Consider the following 17,651-nt stretch of genomic DNA (forward strand, 5'->3'; position numbering starts at 1 on the left):
CACTCTGGACTTGTAACCGGAGGGTTGCCGGTTCGAGCCCCGACCAGTGGGCCACAGCTGAAGTGCCCTTGAGCAAGGCACCTAACCCCTCACTGCTCCCTGAGCGTCGCTGTGGTTGCAGGCAGCTCACTGCGCCGGGATTAGTGTGTGTGCTTCACCTCACTGTGTGCTGTGTTTCACTAATTCACGGATTGGGTTAAATGCAGAGACCAAATTTCCCTCACGGGATCAAAAGAGTATATATACTTATACTTATACTTATCTAGAATTGGAAGCATGCATATCTAGAATTGGAAGCATGCATATCCCCCTCTCCCCTACATACACAGCACATTATTTCATCAGAAAGCTTCTCCAACACACATCCCCAACATACTTACAGCATACTGCCCCCCCCCCCCCCCCCCCCCAATACACAGCACATTGTCTCATGACATATTGCACACTGCCCTCCCCACATACACAGCACACTATCCCATCTCCCTTGTCATCCCCCCAACACGCACACCAAGACCCCTGGCAGTTGGGTTAGTCCCTTGAGCCGTGGATCTGCCCAAGGTTTCTTCCTTAGTAAAGGAGTTTTTCCTTGCCCCTGTTGCTCTTGGGTGTCCTTGTTGGTGCCCCCCCCCCCCCAATCCCAATCCTCCCCCACCTTTCTTATGCAGCCCTTGCCACTTAATCTACTAAACCCCTCTTCTACTGCACTTTTTACCCCACCCCCCCCATAAATGCACAAATAGGCTGACACCAGACATAATTTCACTGCATTTCTTATATCCAGTAACTATATGCATGTGACAATAAACTTCCTTGTATCCTTGTATCTAGTATTGGAATCATGCATATCTAGTATTGGAAGCATATCTAGTATTGGAAGCATGCATATCTAGTATTGGAAGCATGCATATCTAGTATTGGAAGCATGCATATCTAGTATTGGAAGCATGCATATCTAGTATTGGAAGCATATCTAGAATTGTCAGTGACCAGTATCATGCAATATTTTTTTATTCTTCAACAGATGTAGATTAGACAAACAGTAAAGATATTTCAACAGATGTAGATTAGACAAACAGTAAAGATATTTCAACAGATGTAGATTAGACAAACAGTAAAGATATTTCAACAGATTAGATTAGACAAACAGTAAAGATATTTCAACAGATTAGATTAGACGGGGCGGTGGTAGTGTAGTGGTTAAGGAGCTGGGCTAGCGTGCAGTAGCATGTAGGGAGGTGGTAGTGTAGTGGTTAAGGAGCTGGACTAGCGTGCAGTAGCCTGTAGGGCGGTGGTAGTGTAGTGGTTAAGGAGCTGGACTAGCGTGCAGTAGCCTGTAGGGTGGTGGTAGTGTAGTGGTTAAGGAGCTGGACTAGCGTGCAGTAGTGTAGTGGTTAAGGAACTGGGCTAGCGTGCAGTAGCCTGTAGGGTGGTGGTAGTGTAGTGGTTAAGGAGCTGGACTAGCGTGCAGTAGCCTGTAGGGTGGTGGTAGTGTAGTGGTTAAGGAGCTGGACTAGCGTGCAGTAGCCTGTAGGGTGGTGGTAGTGTAGTGGTTAAGGAGCTGGACTAGCGTGCAGTAGTGTAGTGGTTAAGGAACTGGGCTAGTGTGCAGTAGGCTGTAGGGTGGTGGTAGTGTAGTGGTTAAGGAGCTGGGCTAGCGTGCAGTAGCCTGTAGGGTGGTGGTAGTGTAGTGGTTAAGGAGCTGGGCTAGCGTGCAGTAGCCTGAAAGTTGTCGGTTCAATTCCTGGCTTCTACAGTTGTGCCCTTGAGCAAGGCACTTAACCCCAAGTTGCTCTGGGGACAATGTGATCCCTTGTAATATAATTGACATGTGTAAGTCGCTTTGGCTAAAAATGCGTCAGCCAAATGTAATGTAATCAATCATGTAATCAAGACAAACCGTAAAGATATTTCAACAGATGTGTGTGTGTGTGTGTGTGTGTGTGTGTCGTAGGGAGCTGGGTAAGTTCCAGGCGTGTGTGAATCCTGTGGATCTGCGGAGAGCTTCCATCCTGCTCCTCCTCTCCATGATACCTCTCCCTCTGCACTTTGGCCATGTGAAGACCGAGGTAAGGCCGCGCGCGCGTGTGTGTGTGTGTGTGTGTGTGTGTGTGTGTGTGTGTGTGTGTGTGTGTGTGTGTGTGTGTGTGTGTGTGTGTGTGTGTGTGTGTGCGCCTGTGCCTGTGCCTGTGCCTGTGTGTGTGTGTGTGTTTATGAAATGTGTGTGCGTGCCTGTGTGTGTGTGTGTATGAAATGTGTGTGTGTGTGTGTGTGTGTGATGGGCGTGCGTGCCAGTGTGTGTGTGTGAAATGTGTGTGTGTGTGTGTGTGTTTATGAAATGTGTGTGCGTGCCTGTGTGTATGAAATGTGTGTGTGTGTATGAAATGTGTGTGTGTGTGCTCATTAAATGTGTGTGTGTGTTGTCCCCACAGGTGATTCTGGAAGGCAAATTCAATAATGATGAGAATTGTCCGGGTGACCAGCCCATGTCCTTCCTGTCGCTACGGTTACGTCTCGTCAACATCCTGATTGGAGCTCTCCAGACAGAAACAGACCCAGGCAACACACAGATGATCCTAGGTGTGTGTGTGACCTTACAGCACTGTGACACTACACTAACATACACTCATGTTTACTAACTAGTGTGTGTGTGTGTGTGTGTGGGTTATTTCAGGAGCCATGTTGAATATGGTGCAGGACTCCGCATTGCTGGAGTCCATTGGAACACAGAAAGAGCAGGTGGGAGTGCTGGTCACCATGACACGACCCAGTTACCATGACGCTGATCACCATGACACGACCCGGTTACCATGACACGATCCAGTTACCATGACGTCTAATCACTTTTGAGTGTTATGACACGACCCGGTTACCATGACGCTGATCACCATGACGCAACCTGGTCACCATGACACGACCCGGTTACCATGACACGACCCAGTCACCGTGACGTCTAATCACTTTTGAGTGTTTGAGTGTTTTGATGCTGCTTGCTCTCTCTCTCTCTGTGTGCGTGTGTGTGCGTGTGTGTTATCGTGTGCGTGTGCGCGTGTGCGTGTGTGTCTGCGTGCGCTGTGGCTCCTCAGGGCTCTGTAGGAAGAGCGCCCTCTTTAGGTCACAGCCGCCACAGCAGCAGCCTGAGCGGGGGGAGTGTGGAGCTGGCCAGCTTGGACTCGGACCGTCCTGCCCACGCCCTGCTGCGTGACTATGGTAAGTGCCGACCTCCACCGCCGACCACCACCACCGCATGAACGGAACATTTCAGCTGGTTTGAGTTTGCCTAATATGACCACTGTATGTATGTGTCTGTGTGGTTTGAATATGTTTGTGTGATCAAATATTAACCCCTGATATCCAATCCAGTGCATATGCTAACACCTACCCCAGACACTCCAATCACACTCAATGCTAATGCTAACACGTAATCCCAATTCCACCCCTCACATCATACTTAATGCTAATGCTAACACGTAATTCCAATCCCACCCCTCACCTCACACTCAATGCTAATGCTAACATATAATCCCAATTCCACCCCTCACATCATACTTAATGCTAATGCTAACACGTAATCCCAATCTCACCCCACACATCACACTCAATGCTAATGCTAACCAGAATCCCAATCTCACCCCTCACATCACATCACACTCAATGCTAATGCTAACACGTAATCCCAAACTCACCCCTCACATCACACTCAATGTTAATGCTAACACATCATTCCAATCTCACCCCTCACATCACACTTAATGCTAATGCTAACACGTAATTCCAATCTCACCCCTCACATCACACTCAATGCTAATGCTAACAAAAATCCCATCCTTGCCTTTCATATTGTACTCGTATTGTGCTAATGTTAACAAATAATCCTACATCATACCCAATTGTAATGCTAACGCTAAAGTCTATTCACACCCAAGCCGCTGCTCATCTCATCTCTTCCTTGTTCTAACATCTCATCTCTTCCTTGTTCTAACATCTCATCTCTTACTTGTTCTAACATCTCATCTCTTCCTTGTTCTAACATCTCATCTCATCTCTTCCTTGTTCTAACATCTCATCTCTTCCTTGTTCTAACATCTCATCTCTTCCTTGTTCTAACATCTCATCTCATCTCTTCCTTGTTCTAACATCTCATCTCATCTCATCTCTTCCTTGTTCTATCACATCTCATCTCATCTCTTCCTTGTTCTAACATTTCATCTCTTCCTTGTTCTAACATCTCATCTCATCTCTTCCTTGTTCTAACATCTCATCTCTTCCTTGTTCTAACATCTCATCTCATCTCATCTCTTCTCATCTCTTCTGCTCTCCCACAGCTCAGCGTGTTAAAGTGGTTCACAGCTGCAAAAAGCGCTGGGTGACGAGTATCTGTATGTTCAGGTCCAGTTTCACGCCTGGTGTGTGTGTGTGTTTGTGTGTGTGTGTGCGTGTGCGCGTGCTTGTTTGCATGTGTGTGTGTCTGCGTGTGTGCTGTGTTTTGCAGTGCTGTTCTTGGACCCTGTCTCTAAACTATTCTATTTTCTGTTGTATGCTTGCTCTACTGTCTGCATGGTGTTCCTCCGTGTGTGTGTGTGTGTGTGTGTGTTCTGGTGGTGGGGGTTTGCGCTGCTGCTGTCCTCCTAGTCCACACGGTCAGATTCATCCCATCATGGCGACAGCATTGAAGATGAGAAGAATGTCCAACCAAACAGGAGTGTTTGCTGTGTGTGTCTGTTGTCAAGGCCACCTGGCTCACAGTAGCAATGACATAGGGGAGACCACACTGTTTGTTAAGTTAAATACAAAGTAATTTATTAAAACATTGACTTATATCATGAAAACATAATTTACATAAATAAATGTATCAAGTCAGTAAATGAGAAGCAAGAGAAAGCTAATCAAAAGTGTAGTGCAGATCAGTAAAGTGTAGGCTATGTGTGATGCAAAAAGGATGAGGCTGCCGCCAGCATGGAGGCCAGAGCTAAGCCCAGTCGAGCAGAGCTGTGCATGGCAGAGAGTGAACTACTGGCAGGAGATGGTTTTTGAACAGTCCCGCCAATCAACTGCTGTCTTGACTTAATGGCCTGAACAGACAGCTCCCCCTTCAGACTGGGGGGAGAGAGACCGCCCAACATATTATCTCAAAAGGTGGAGTGAGCACACCCAGCACGGCAAAGCCGGGCGTGACACTGTCCTGCTGGTAATATATGTGTGTGTGTGTGTTTGTGCTGTTGGTAACCTGTGTGTGCGTGTGTGTGTGTGTGTGTGCGTGCAGATTCTGCCATGGGCTTACTGGTGCGGAGTGTCCATCTGGTGACCCAAAAGCTCACGTCCTCCTGGAGAAATGACATGAGTATCTCTCTGGCCGCTCTGGAGCTGCTGTCTGGACTAGCCAAGGTACACACACGCACACACGCCTTGCGACACCAAGTCCACCAGTCCATCATGCCTAGATATGTAAAGTGCTTTATAAAGACCACATCCATTCAGGACATGTGCTGTGGGCTCGTTAGTGGGGTGGGCTCGTTAGTGGAGTGTGGTGGACTCGTTAGTGGGGTGCACTGGACTCGTTAGTGGGGTGTGGTGGACTCGTTAGTGGGGTGCACTGGACTCGTTAGTGGAGTGTGGTGGACTCGTTAGTGGGGTGCCCTGGACTCGTTAGTGGGGTGTGGGGGACTCGTTAGTGGACTCGTTAGTGGGGTGTGGTCGTTAGTGGGATGTGGTGGACTGGTTAGTGTGGTGAAGAATGCAGTGTGGGTTGTGGTTGGATGGGTACCACGTAGCCAGGTTAGATCTTGTTGGGAGGACTTGACGGCTTGGATGGCCAATGTGGGAATATCGTCGCCATGAGTGGAACTTTAAAACATGCTTTGGGACAGGAAGTGACCTGCAGATGGTAGGGGTACCAGTTTTCCCTGCTTGAGGTTTGTCCAGTGTTGTCTGCTCACACATTCTCACACACACACACACACACACACAGACACACACACACTGGTAACCTGCTTAGCACATCCCCAGAAAATATGTTCTGTATATTTCTGTGTGTGTGTGTTTAGGTGAAGGTGTGTGTGGAGGCATCGGAGCAGCGGCGTGCTGTGCGGTGTGTGTGTGGCTTCATCGAGGCCCAGTGTAGTCGCCCCGCCCCCCAGCACTCCAGGGATCTCCACTCCATGATCGTCGCCGCCTTCCAGTGCATGTGTGTGTGGCTCACCGAACACCCCGACCTGCTCGACAACAAGGTGTGTGTATGTGTGTGTGTGTGTGTGTGTGTCTCACCGAACACCCCGACCTGCTCGACAACAAGGTGTGTGTGTGTGTGTGGCTAACCGAACACCCCGACCTGCTTGACAACAAGGTGTGTGTGTGTGTGTGTGTGTGTGTGTGTGTGTGTGTGGCTAACCGAACACCCCGACCTGCTCGACAACAAGGTGTGTGTGTGTGTGTGTGTGACTCACCGAACACCATGACCTGGTCGACAATAATGTGTGTGTGTGTGTGTGTGGCTCACCGAACACCCTGACCTACTCGACAACAAGGTGTGTGTGTGGCTCACCGAACACCCCGACCTGCTCGACAACAAGGTGTGTGTGTGTCTCATCGATCACCCAGATCTTCTGGACAAAGAACCCCTGCTGGACAATAAGCTCATAAGTGTGTGTGTGTGTGTGTGTGTGTCTAGGACTGTCTGAGCGAGGTGTTGGCCATCGTGGAGCTGGGTATTTCTGGCAGCAAGTCCAAAAGCGAACAGGAAGTCCGTCTGAAGGGGGAGAAGGTGTTAAGCCCAGCCTCCCTCCGGGTGAAGGATGCTGCCGAGGCCACGTTGTCATGGTGAGGAGGGCGGAGCTGCAGCTCTCTGCTTCATATGTCAATAGAGCAGTCTGGGATCCAGTCTAATACTGTATCGGAACGTCACATATTACCAACCGTCCCGTATGTCCAACCTCTTATGTGTATGTGTCACCTTAATATTCATGTCAAACGATTAAAAATTTTAATCACGATTAATCGCTGAATTCCTATAGTTAATCACGATTAATCACATATTTATTGCATGATTAACATTCTATTATTTTACATTTCTGAACTTTCCAGGAGTCCATGTTAACAATATAAAGCAATTATTGTGTATCTTGATTAGGATTCAAATGAAAGCAAAGCAAGTTACTTCATTAACTTAACTTTAAGACGTAGGTCTATTTGATTATTTCAAATCAAATTTCAAAAGATGTGCAGCAGACCTGAGGCAACACAATATATTCTTCAGAAATATAGCTAATAAAGGGCATAACAAACATAAAATACTATATACATACATATGCATCGCACTCATGTCGGCATCGGTGTCCACAGCAATTTAAAACACCATTCAGCTGACCGGGAGTTCAGAACTGCATTGGTGTTTATTATACGAATCTACTCTTTGGCCGGCTCGTAAGCCCAAACAAGTGTGTGCAGCATGCCTTTACGTAGCCTACTAAAGGTGCACCATCATAAAAATTACATACAAGGCTACATTTAATCTGCATCACGCCCCATTTTAGCGGAAAACAAGTTAACATTATATCATTGATTCCAATGGGAAAGACAGATAGCCTAATCACACCTTGACGTTACATCTAGTTATTAATTTACAGGCCATTCAATCATTTTACTAACACAGCAGTTAGGAAGAATTATGTGTATGTAACTTACTCATGTCGAAACTATGTAGGCTACATTACAACCCATTCACTTACCATATCCCATGTAAAACGGTTAGCTTGCTAGCTAGCTAACTGTGGAACTTCAGTATAACAGGCATAGCCAATTATCTCACCTAGTTGTAGGAAAAAGGCTACGTTCATATTACAAGTGATAGAATGAATGTGAGAATTATGTTTAGTTGATGTTATGACATGTAAAGTTAAGCTTGCCGAACTTAGTTATAGTCAGCCACGGGCAGTTTGACTGTGCCTACATTCGTGACACTCCTGTTAGTAGGCTAAACTGGAAAGAGCAAAAAATAGGAACATAATGGTCCATTAATCCCATAAACACACAGATAACTCAACACCAACCTTATTTTGTGCCTTTTATTCACGTTTGTTTTAAGATTTAGTAAGTATAAGCCCTTTTCGCTCCCCACTTCCATGCAGCATGGTTTCCATTATCCAAACAGCTCCCTTTCCCTTAAAAGGGGGCGTGTACATGCAGCACGGTCTAGCTGGATCCAGTGTGGTGTTGTAGTTGTTCTAACGTTACTAGTTGTTGCAACAGCTTGTGAAAAAACTACAAAGTTTGTTACACCAAAAAGAACGTTAATCTTGTGATAAAAAAATTGACGCCATTAAAATAGGTTTATGTTAACGACGTTAATAACGCGTTTAACTGACAGCAGTCATTTCTATACAAACCAAACCAAGACGGCGGATTCCTAAAGAAACGCAAGCACCCACACCATAAGTGAATCTAAATTCGCTATGTACCAAAAATTACATTTTACCGTGACTCGAAGAGCTGTAAACAGTCTTGTAAGGCTGTGTGTACAAATCCGCTTGGAGCTCCAGTGGAAATTTTGAATTGCGACGAGAATTCTCGGGCTAACCGTTGATGTGCCGTGAGAAAGGTTGGGAATAGGCACCCACCAGCCCAGAACTAAACTCCGAGTGTGGTAAACAAAATCTGATATTTCAGGCAGTAAAAGCCCCGGTAAGAACCAAACTAGATTTTGTTAAAATCTACACACCTATGGCTACTGAAAAAATGTAAGGTTCATTTATCAAATATTATTTTGAAGTACTCCGGCTCATCACACTTTTCACATGTTTGGAGTAGTCTGGGATTTCAGTCTAATACGTCTTAGTTCAACAGGCGATTGCTCATCACACCTCACTGTTTGTTTAACCATAGGAAAGAGACATATCAGCCAATCAGGAATAAGTAAAGGGAGGGTTTTCATTTGATTGACTGTAGAATCGCTGTGCTGGGGATTCTTCGGAGGTGGTTGTCATGCTGACCAGCATCCTCAAGGTGGCAGTGTTTGTGTGTGTGATGAAGCATGTTGTTGCCATGGTCACCAGTGATAATCTGTGATGCTCTGGCAGTATCATGCAGGTGTTGGGGGCGTTTCCATCGCCCAGTGGCCCCGCCTCCACATGCAGCCTGCTGAACGAGGATTGGCTGATGCGTTACTCGCGGCTGGACGCCAACGGTTGCCAGCCGTTCCGCTACTTTGTGCTGGACAACTCGGTCATCCTGGCCATGCTGGAGCAGCCGCTAGGCAACGAACAGAGTGAGTGCCACCGAGCATGCTGGGTATTGTAGTTCAGATAACAGTAGGTGTTGTAGTTTAATGAGTTGGGAGTTGCAGTCAGATAGCTGGTTACTCTAGTTTAGTGAAAATGATGGGTATTGTAGTTTTGTGAGTAAACAAGCTACTGCAGTTGAGTGAATGTGTGTGTGTGTGTGTGTCAGATCCATGTCCGTCTCTTACCATATTGGTCAGAGGGATGTCCGGTCGCCATGCCTGGACCATGCAGCTTTTCCATCAGCCCAGAGGGGCGCGAGCCAATCAGAAGGTGGGTCATGACCTCTCCGCAGTCCACTGCACCTCTCTTCCTGTTAAATCTTTGTTTTCATTTTCACACACTTAGCCTTTAATGAAAATAGTTATATACAGTTGAAAATGGAAATAGTTTTATACAGTTGAAAATGGAAATAGTTATACAGTTGTAAATGATAATAGTTATAAACAGTTGTGTATAATAGTTGTATACAGGTGTGTATAATAGTTGTATACATGTGTGTATAATAGTTGTATACAGGTGTGTATAATAGTTGTATACAGATGTGTATAATAGTTGTACTGTATACATGTGTGTATAATAGTTGTATACGTGTGTATAATAGTTGTATACAGGTGTGTACAATAGTTGTATACAGGTGTGTACAATAGTTGTATACAGGTGTGTATAATAGTTGTATACAGGTGTGTATAATAGTTGTATACATGTGTGTATAATTGTTGTATACAGTTGTGTATAATAGTTGTATACAGTTGTGTATAATAGTTGTAGTAGCTATTTCATCTGCTCATGTATTTTGAACTATTCATATGTGCATAACACTTGCTTTGCTTTGCTGTGTGTGTGTGTGTGTGTGTGTGTGTGTGTGTGTGTGTGTGTGTGTGTGTGCGCATAACACGTGCCTTGCTTTGTGTGTGTGTGTGTGTGTGTGTGTGTGTGTGTGTGTGTGTGTGTGTGTGTGTGTGTGTGTGTGTGTGTGTGTGAGAGAGATACTCCGAGGTAGAAAAGTCTAGCTTCAGAAAGTAAGCGTCCTATTACGTATCTGTGCCAACCATTCACTTCAACCAGCTGATTGTAATTAGCACAACTCTTCAGCCAGGTGGAGCAGCTGATTGGTGAGATCACCTGTGTTAGTGCAGGTAGAACCAATACAGTACATGGCTGGACTTTTCCACCTCTGGTGATACTGAGTAGACATATGTAGCTGTATGTTTATGTGAGTTTGTGAAACAGCCAGTGTCTTTCTCATATATACAGTCATGTGCGCCCCCTGTGTTTATGTGAGTTTGTGTCTTTCTCACATATATACGGTCATGTGCCCCCCCCGTGAGCAGATCTTTTCCCCTGAGAGCCGTCCCCAGCCCCGAGGTGACGTGTGTATGTGTGTGTGTGAGCAGATCTTTTCCCCTGAGAGCCGTCCCCAGCCCCGAGGTGACGTGGGGTCACGACCCAGCGTGCGGCGGCGGCCATTCCCGGAGGACGTGGACAAGATCCCACTGGTCAAGGCCGACCTCAGCATCCCCGATCTCCACGAACTCCTCACAGCAGAGGTCAGCACAAGGTCGTCACCCTGGGAACCACTCGGAGAGGGCAGGCAGAGAGATGCAGACATACAGAATTATTAGTTTTCCTAAGATATATCTCTTTATATAAGAATTACTACTGTTCATAAGATATATCTCTTTATATAAGAATTATTAGTGTTCCTAAGACATAACTCTTTATATAAGAATTATTAGTGTTCCTAAGATATAACTCTTTATATAAGAATTATTACTGTTCATTATATATAACTCTTTATATAAGAATTATTGGACTATATATGACTCTTTATAGAAGTGTGCTATCTGTAGGCTGTTTGATTGACCGGTTGTTCTCACACACTGTAAGGAAAGGCTTTGTACACACAGAACATGTTGAAAACCCGTTTCTATCTCTGGGCTGACATATTCTGGCGTGCGTGTGTGTGTGTGTGTGTTGGAGCAGGAGCCTTTGATAGACATTGCGGCCATGAGAAAGTGTAATGACCCCTATGTGAGTTATGTTTTTCCGTCCGTTTGGGTGGAGGTGTGGTGGTGTTGGGAGGAGTCGTGGTGGTGGGTTGTGCACTCGCTCTATAACACGTTGGGATGCGTCAGCGTCCAAACCTCCTCTACTAAACTAAACCATGCTCCCCCCAGTGTGCGTCATGCGCTGGTGTTTGGGCTGGGCTGTGCGTGTGCGCGTGTCTGCGTCTGTGTGCGTGCGTGTGTGTCTGTGTGTGTGTGTGTGTCTGTGGGTGTGTGTGTGATGTAATGGGAGAATGGAGCGGGAAATGTGTGTAAGCAGCTCTGAATATGATGGGAGGCGTCTAGCACACGCGTGTGTGACGGACTGCTGTGTGACATCAGCTTCATCTCAGAGGCTGCTAGCAATAAAGGAAAATAGATGCTCATGGAATAACCTTAACATGTTTTTATGACTGTTTATATTTGTGCGTGTGTGTGTGTGTGTGTGTGTGTGTGTGTGTGTGTGTGTGTGTGTGTGTGTGTGTGTGTGTGCGCGCGTGTGTGCGCGCATGTGTGTGCGTACGTGTGTGTGTGTGTGTGTGTAGCTGGAGTTGCAGCATGAGCATCTGAACGTGGCGATGTCGCATCAGCTGGAGTACGAGCAGGCGGTGGAGCGTCAGAGTGAGGTGGGAGGCGGGACTGGGGGCGGAGTCTTCCCCGACCCCCAGAGGGAGTGCACGCCCCCCTCACCCGCTCAGGACTTCCAGACCGCACGCCTCTTCCTCTCACACTTCGGCTTCCTGTCACTGGAGGCTCTCAAGGTACACACACACACACGAACACACACACACACACCCCGCACCTGCCCAGGGCTTCCAAACTGCACACTCACACACACACACACGTACACACACACACACACACACACAGTACTTGCAGGCTGTTGCTGTTTGCCTGGACTGGAGTGATGTGTGTGTGTCTGTGTGTGTGTGTGTGTCTGTGTGTGTCTGTGTGTGAGTGTGTGTGTGTGTGTGTGTGTGTGTGAAGACCAAGCTGAGGGAGAGAGATTCTACAGGTGTGGGCTGTGTGCCTTTGCTGGTTGTGCCCTGATGCGCATGATGTTTGTTTTGATGTTTGTTTGTTTTGATGTTTGTTTGATTTGATGTTTGTTTGTTTTGATGGGTTGACCTCTGACCTCCAGCCTCAGGACCCTGGGAACAGCCGCCTGCCCCCCCAGCTGGTGGCACTGGACACTCAGCTGTCCGGCTTCTCCCAGGACCTCGCCTACCTGGACCTGTTGCCATGCCGACCGTTTGACACAGTGTTCGTGTTCTACGTGAGGGCGGGGCAAAAGACCAGTGAGGAGGTGAGAGGAGTGGGCGGGGCCTTGACACACACACACACACCGGCTTCATCTTAAGGTCTTATCTGCCCAAACTAGGGCTACGCCCTAACAAAAGGTCTTATCTGCCCAAACTAGGGCGACGCCCTAACAAAAGGTCTTATCTGCCCAAGCTGGCTAATCACCCAAAGCCAAATGAAGTTGCAGTAATGGAGTTAAGCTACCTGGGAAAAAAAATGGAATGCAGTTAGTTAAAACCCTCAGATAGATCCATCAGTCTCTTTCAGGTTAAGAGAGCAGCACACATGTTGGGACATAACTCTTACAGTCTGTGTATTTTTCTGATGTCTGTGTGCTATGCACTGTGTTATTGGGTCTTTCTTTCAGCCTGTCACGCTCTGTTTTATATTAACGTGATTAATTACTACACCCTTTTGTCCCTCGTAGATTCTGCGGAATGTTGAGTCATCAGAGACTGTCCACCCTCACTTCCTGGAGTTCGTGATGTCACTGGGCTGGCCAGTGGAGATTGGCCGGCATCCTGGCTGGACAGGTCATGTGGACTCCAGCTGGTCCGTCAGTCTCAGTGGAGATGCTGAGAGCCAGCAGCAAGGTGAGACCTGGGGATGCTAGTGCGTATTAGCACCTGCTAGCATCTTAGATCACCTGGACAGAGTTCTGTTAGCACCTGCTAACATCTTATATCACCTGGACAGAGTTCTGTTAGCACCTGCTAGCATCTTATATCACCTGGACAGAGTTCTGTTAGCACCTGCTAGCATCTTATATCACCTGGACAGAGTTCTGTTAGCACCTGCTAGCATCTTATATCACCTGGACAGAGTTCTGTTAGCACCTGGACAGAGTCATCCTAGCACATAGACAGCTTGTGTTTTTTTAAGTATATTTGTTGAAGCTTTTTATGTCTTTAATGAGACAGGACAGTGGAGAATGACAGGAAGCAAATAGGAGAGAGGGTTGCGGTGGGATCCGGAAAGCCGATCCCGGGTCGCCGGCGTACAGTGCAGGTGTCCCAGCCAGTCGCGTCACGGCTGGGGCCACAGCTTGTATTTTTAACACTGACATGACAGAGGGTGTGTAACTGAAGCGTTCCGTTAGCTTCCACTATGATCAATGGGACTAGCTACACCAGACGTGATGGCCCCCCTGTAATACCACCTGAACAGAGTCGTTCTAGCACCTGTTAGCATCTTATCCCACCTGGACAAAGTCATCCTAGCACCTGTTAGCATCTTATCCCACCTGGACAGAGTTCTCCCAGCACCTGTTAGCATCTAAGCATCGGCATGTAGCACGTGCTTGGCAAGACATAGCATGTGGTATACATGTTTTAATGTTTATTTGAGACTGTCTGTGTCTGTTATCACTCTTAGCATGTATTGTGTGTGTGTGTGTGTGTGTGTGTGTGTGTGTGTGTGTGTGTGTGTGTTGGTCAGGTGATGCCTCTCCTGAAGAGGACAGTGGGGAAGTTGGCTTTAATGGTGAAAAGCAGGTGCTGTATTACTCTGATGCCATCACAGAGATTGCCTTCATCCTACCCACATTCAGAGAACACTCAGGTAACACATGCGTGTACACACACACACACACACACACACAGATTGTCTTCATCCTACTCATATATAGAGAGTGCAGTCAGACCAATAGTGCAGTCAAACATAGATTGTCAGAATGCATACACACTTATGGCAGTCACACACACATACACACTTATGACAGTCACACACACGCACTAACATGAACAGAATGCATACACACTTATGGCAGTCACACACACATACACACTTATGACAGTCACACACACGCACTAACATGAACAGAATGCATACACACTTATGACAGTCACACACACATGCTAATATTGCGGTGTGTTTCACAGCTGAGTCTTCAGAGGTCAGTGACTCCACTGGGGAGGCGGAGCCACAGACTGAACTTCCTGCTGATGTCATAAAGCCCCGCCTTACTCTGGATCTTCACCCCTCCAATTCAGAGAACTTGTTTCAGCGGGTGAGACACACACACACACACACACACACACCTATTACAACGGGTGAGACACACTTGCATACACACACAGAGAGAAGCTTTTATAATGGGTGAGACACACACACACACACACACACACACACACACACACACACACACACACACACACACACACAGACCTGTTACATATAATGGGTGAGACACACACCCCTGTTACCCACTGTAACAGATTAGTTACTAATGTAAATAATGTTTACTAATGTTTATCTGTTATTGTGCATTAGTTATGCAAAAGGTAAATGTCACACTATGACTTGAAAATGTTTCAGTTATTTTCTTTCATGAATATTGTTGTTTCCACTCTATCAAGGGGTGTAATTAACAACAAAGATCCAGTAAACTAACATATAAAAACATATCGCCCCAGAGATCCAGTAAACAAACAAACAAAAACATATCGCCCCAAAATTTCCCAACCAGTGCATCCCTGACAGCTTACGCTCTCTCCACTCCTGTCTGCATGCTTTGGTGGAATAACTCTGTGTGTGTGTGTGTGCGTGTGTGCGTGTGCGCGTGCGCGTGTGTGCGTGCGTGCGTGTGTGTGTGCATGTGTGCGCGTGTGTGTGCGTGTGTGTGTGCGTGCGTGCGAGTGCGCGTGCGTGTGCGTGTGTGTGTGTGCGTGTGCGTGTGTGTGTATCAGAGCCCGGGCATGAGAGTAAGGCGGACGCCCTCGTCTCGGCCCGTCCACCCTCTGGGCCCAGAGACCAAGGTGCTGCTGGCCTGGGTGGAGAGCTACGACGACATCGGTGAGACACACACACACACACACACACACACACAAACAATACAGACACAACTATCCTCCTTCCTCTCCTCTTGTGTTCTCCTCTCTTCTCCTCCTCTCTTCTCCTCTTCTCCTCCTCTCTTCTCCTCCTCTCTTCGCCTCTTCTCCTCCTCTCTTCTCCTCTTCTCCTCCTCTCTTCTCCTCCTCTCTTCTCCTCTCCTCTTCTCCTCTGTCTCTTGTGTTCTCCTCTCTTCTCCTCCTCTCTTCTCCTCTCCTCTTCTCCTCTCTCTCTTGTGTTCTCCTCTCTTCTCCTCTTCTCCTCCTCTCTTCTCCTCCTCTCTTCTCCTCCTCTCCTCTCCTCTCTTCTCCTCTCTCTCTTGTGTTCTCCTCTCTTCTCCTCTTCTCCTCCTCTCTTCTCCTCCTCTCTTCTCCTCTCCTCTTCTCCTCTGTCTCTTGTGTTCTCCTCTCTTCTCCTCCTCTCTTCTCCTCCTCTCTTCTCCTCTCCTCTTCTCCTCTCTCTCTTGTGTTCTCCTCTCTTCTCCTCCTCTCTTCTCCTCCTCTCTTCTCCTCTCTTCTCCTCTCTCTCTTGTGTTCTCCTCTCTTCTCCTCCTCTCTTCTCTTCTCCTCTCCTCTTCTCCTCTCCTCCTCCTCTCTTCTCCTCCTCTCTCCTCCTCTCTTCTCCTCTCTTCTCCTCCTCTCTTCTCCTCCTCTCTTCTCCTCTCCTCTTCTCCTCTCTTCTCCTCTCCTCTTTTCCTCTCTCTCGTGTTCTCCTCTCTTCTCCTCTTCTCCTCCTCTCTTCTCCTTCTCTCTTCTCCTCTCCTCTTCTCCTCTCTTCTCCTCCTCTCTTCTCCTCTCCTCTTCTCCTCCTCTCCTCTTCTCCTCTCTCTCTTCTCCTCTCCTCTTCTCCTCTCCTCTTCTCCTCTCCTCTTCTCCTCCTCTCTTCTCCTCCTCTCTTCTCCTCTCTCTCTTGTGTTCTCCTCTCTTCTCCTCTTCTCCTCCTCTCTTCTCCTCTCTTCTCCTCCTCTCTTCTCCTCTCCTCTTCTCCTCCTCTCTTCTCCTCCTCTCTTCTCCTCTCCTCTTCTCCTCCTCTCTTTTCCTCTCTCTCTTGTGTTCTCCTCTCTTCTCCTCCTCTCTTCTCCTCCTCTCTTCTCCTCTCCTCTTCTCCTCCTCTCTTCTCCTCTCTCTCTTGTGTTCTCCTCTCTTCTCCTCTTCTCCTCCTCTCTTCTCCTTCTCTCTTCTCCTCTCCTCTTCTCCTCTCTTCTCCTCCTCTCTTCTCATCCTCTCTTCTCCTCCTCTCCTCTTCTCCTCTCTCTCTTCTCCTCTCCTCTTCTCCTCTCCTCTTCTCCTCCTCTCTTCTCCTCCTCTCTTCTCCTCTCTCTCTTGTGTTCTCCTCTCTTCTCCTCTTCTTCTCCTCTCTTCTCCTCCTCTCTTCTCCTCTCCTCTTCTCCTCTCCTCTTCTCCTCCTCTCTTCTCCTCTCTTCTCCTCTCCTCTCTCTCGTGTTCTCCTCTCTTCTCCTCCTCTCTTCTCCTCCTCTCTTCTCCTCTCTCTTGTGTTCTCCTCTCTTCTCCTCCTCTCTTCTCCTCCTCCTCTCTTCTTCTCCTCCTCTCCTCTCCTCCTCTCCTCTCTTCTCCTCCTCTCCTCTCTTCTCCTCCTGTTTTGTCATCTCCAGTCTTATCCCTCTTTTCTTGTGCCTCTTTAACTTGTGTGTGTGTGTGTCTGTGTGTGTGTGTGTGTGTGTGTGTGTGTGTGTGTGTGTGTGGCAGAGAACTTCCCCATGGCAGAGTTACTGGCAGAGACGAGCACAGGTCTAGAGACTTGTGGCAACAGCAGCTCATCTTGCAGGTACACACACACACACACACACAGCTGTAACGTGTGGTTCCTCTGGTTCTGATTCCGCAGGTCCGTGTTCTATGAGAAGGACGTGCCTGTTGTGTTTATTCACACACACACACGCATACACACACACACACACACACACACACACACAGCTGTAACTCGTGCTCTGGTTCTGATTGTGCAGGTCCGTGTTCTATGAGAAGGACGTGCCTGTTGTGTTTATTCACCCCCTCAAAACCGGCCTGTTCCGGATCAGACTCCACAGAAGCGCTGCTGCTGCCAAGCTCAGTTTGGGGCTCCCCCTAGTGGACGGTATGGTGGTCAGCAGAAGAGCTCTGGGTAAGAGTGTCTCAGGATGTGTGTAACATTAGCAACTAATCACACATACATATATACACACACACACACACACACACACACA

The 17,651-nt window shown here is 47.5% G+C and overlaps 1 protein-coding gene across 7 annotated transcripts in view; it reads left to right on the forward strand.

Moving 5' to 3' along the window:
* The window catches only part of LOC121713124 (ral GTPase-activating protein subunit beta-like), a 47,406-nt gene that overhangs the window by 27,753 nt on the left and 2,002 nt on the right, over positions 1–17,651 (forward strand). For 5 of the 7 annotated variants that reach the window (XM_042097474.1, XM_042097473.1, XM_042097475.1 and 2 more), the window contains 19 exons: positions 1,952–2,066; positions 2,430–2,577; positions 2,672–2,736; positions 3,084–3,207; positions 5,261–5,382; positions 6,042–6,224; positions 6,665–6,813; positions 9,069–9,256; positions 9,439–9,542; positions 10,667–10,819; positions 11,256–11,303; positions 11,863–12,078; positions 12,459–12,623; positions 13,047–13,212; positions 14,057–14,179; positions 14,500–14,627; positions 15,307–15,412; positions 17,155–17,233; positions 17,415–17,569. In XM_042097474.1, coding sequence (XP_041953408.1) covers positions 1,952–2,066; positions 2,430–2,577; positions 2,672–2,736; positions 3,084–3,207; positions 5,261–5,382; positions 6,042–6,224; positions 6,665–6,813; positions 9,069–9,256; positions 9,439–9,542; positions 10,667–10,819; positions 11,256–11,303; positions 11,863–12,078; positions 12,459–12,623; positions 13,047–13,212; positions 14,057–14,179; positions 14,500–14,627; positions 15,307–15,412; positions 17,155–17,233; positions 17,415–17,569 — 2,537 coding nt within the window. The remainder of the gene's footprint in view (positions 1–1,951; positions 2,067–2,429; positions 2,578–2,671; positions 2,737–3,083; positions 3,208–5,260; positions 5,383–6,041; positions 6,225–6,664; positions 6,814–9,068; positions 9,257–9,438; positions 9,543–10,666; positions 10,820–11,255; positions 11,304–11,862; positions 12,079–12,458; positions 12,624–13,046; positions 13,213–14,056; positions 14,180–14,499; positions 14,628–15,306; positions 15,413–17,154; positions 17,234–17,414; positions 17,570–17,651) is intronic. The other 2 variants (XM_042097476.1, XM_042097479.1) reach the window with 1 other exon arrangement.

Source organism: Alosa sapidissima, chromosome 7, assembly GCF_018492685.1.
Source record: "Alosa sapidissima isolate fAloSap1 chromosome 7, fAloSap1.pri, whole genome shotgun sequence".
Taxonomy (NCBI): Eukaryota; Metazoa; Chordata; class Actinopteri; order Clupeiformes; family Clupeidae; genus Alosa; species Alosa sapidissima.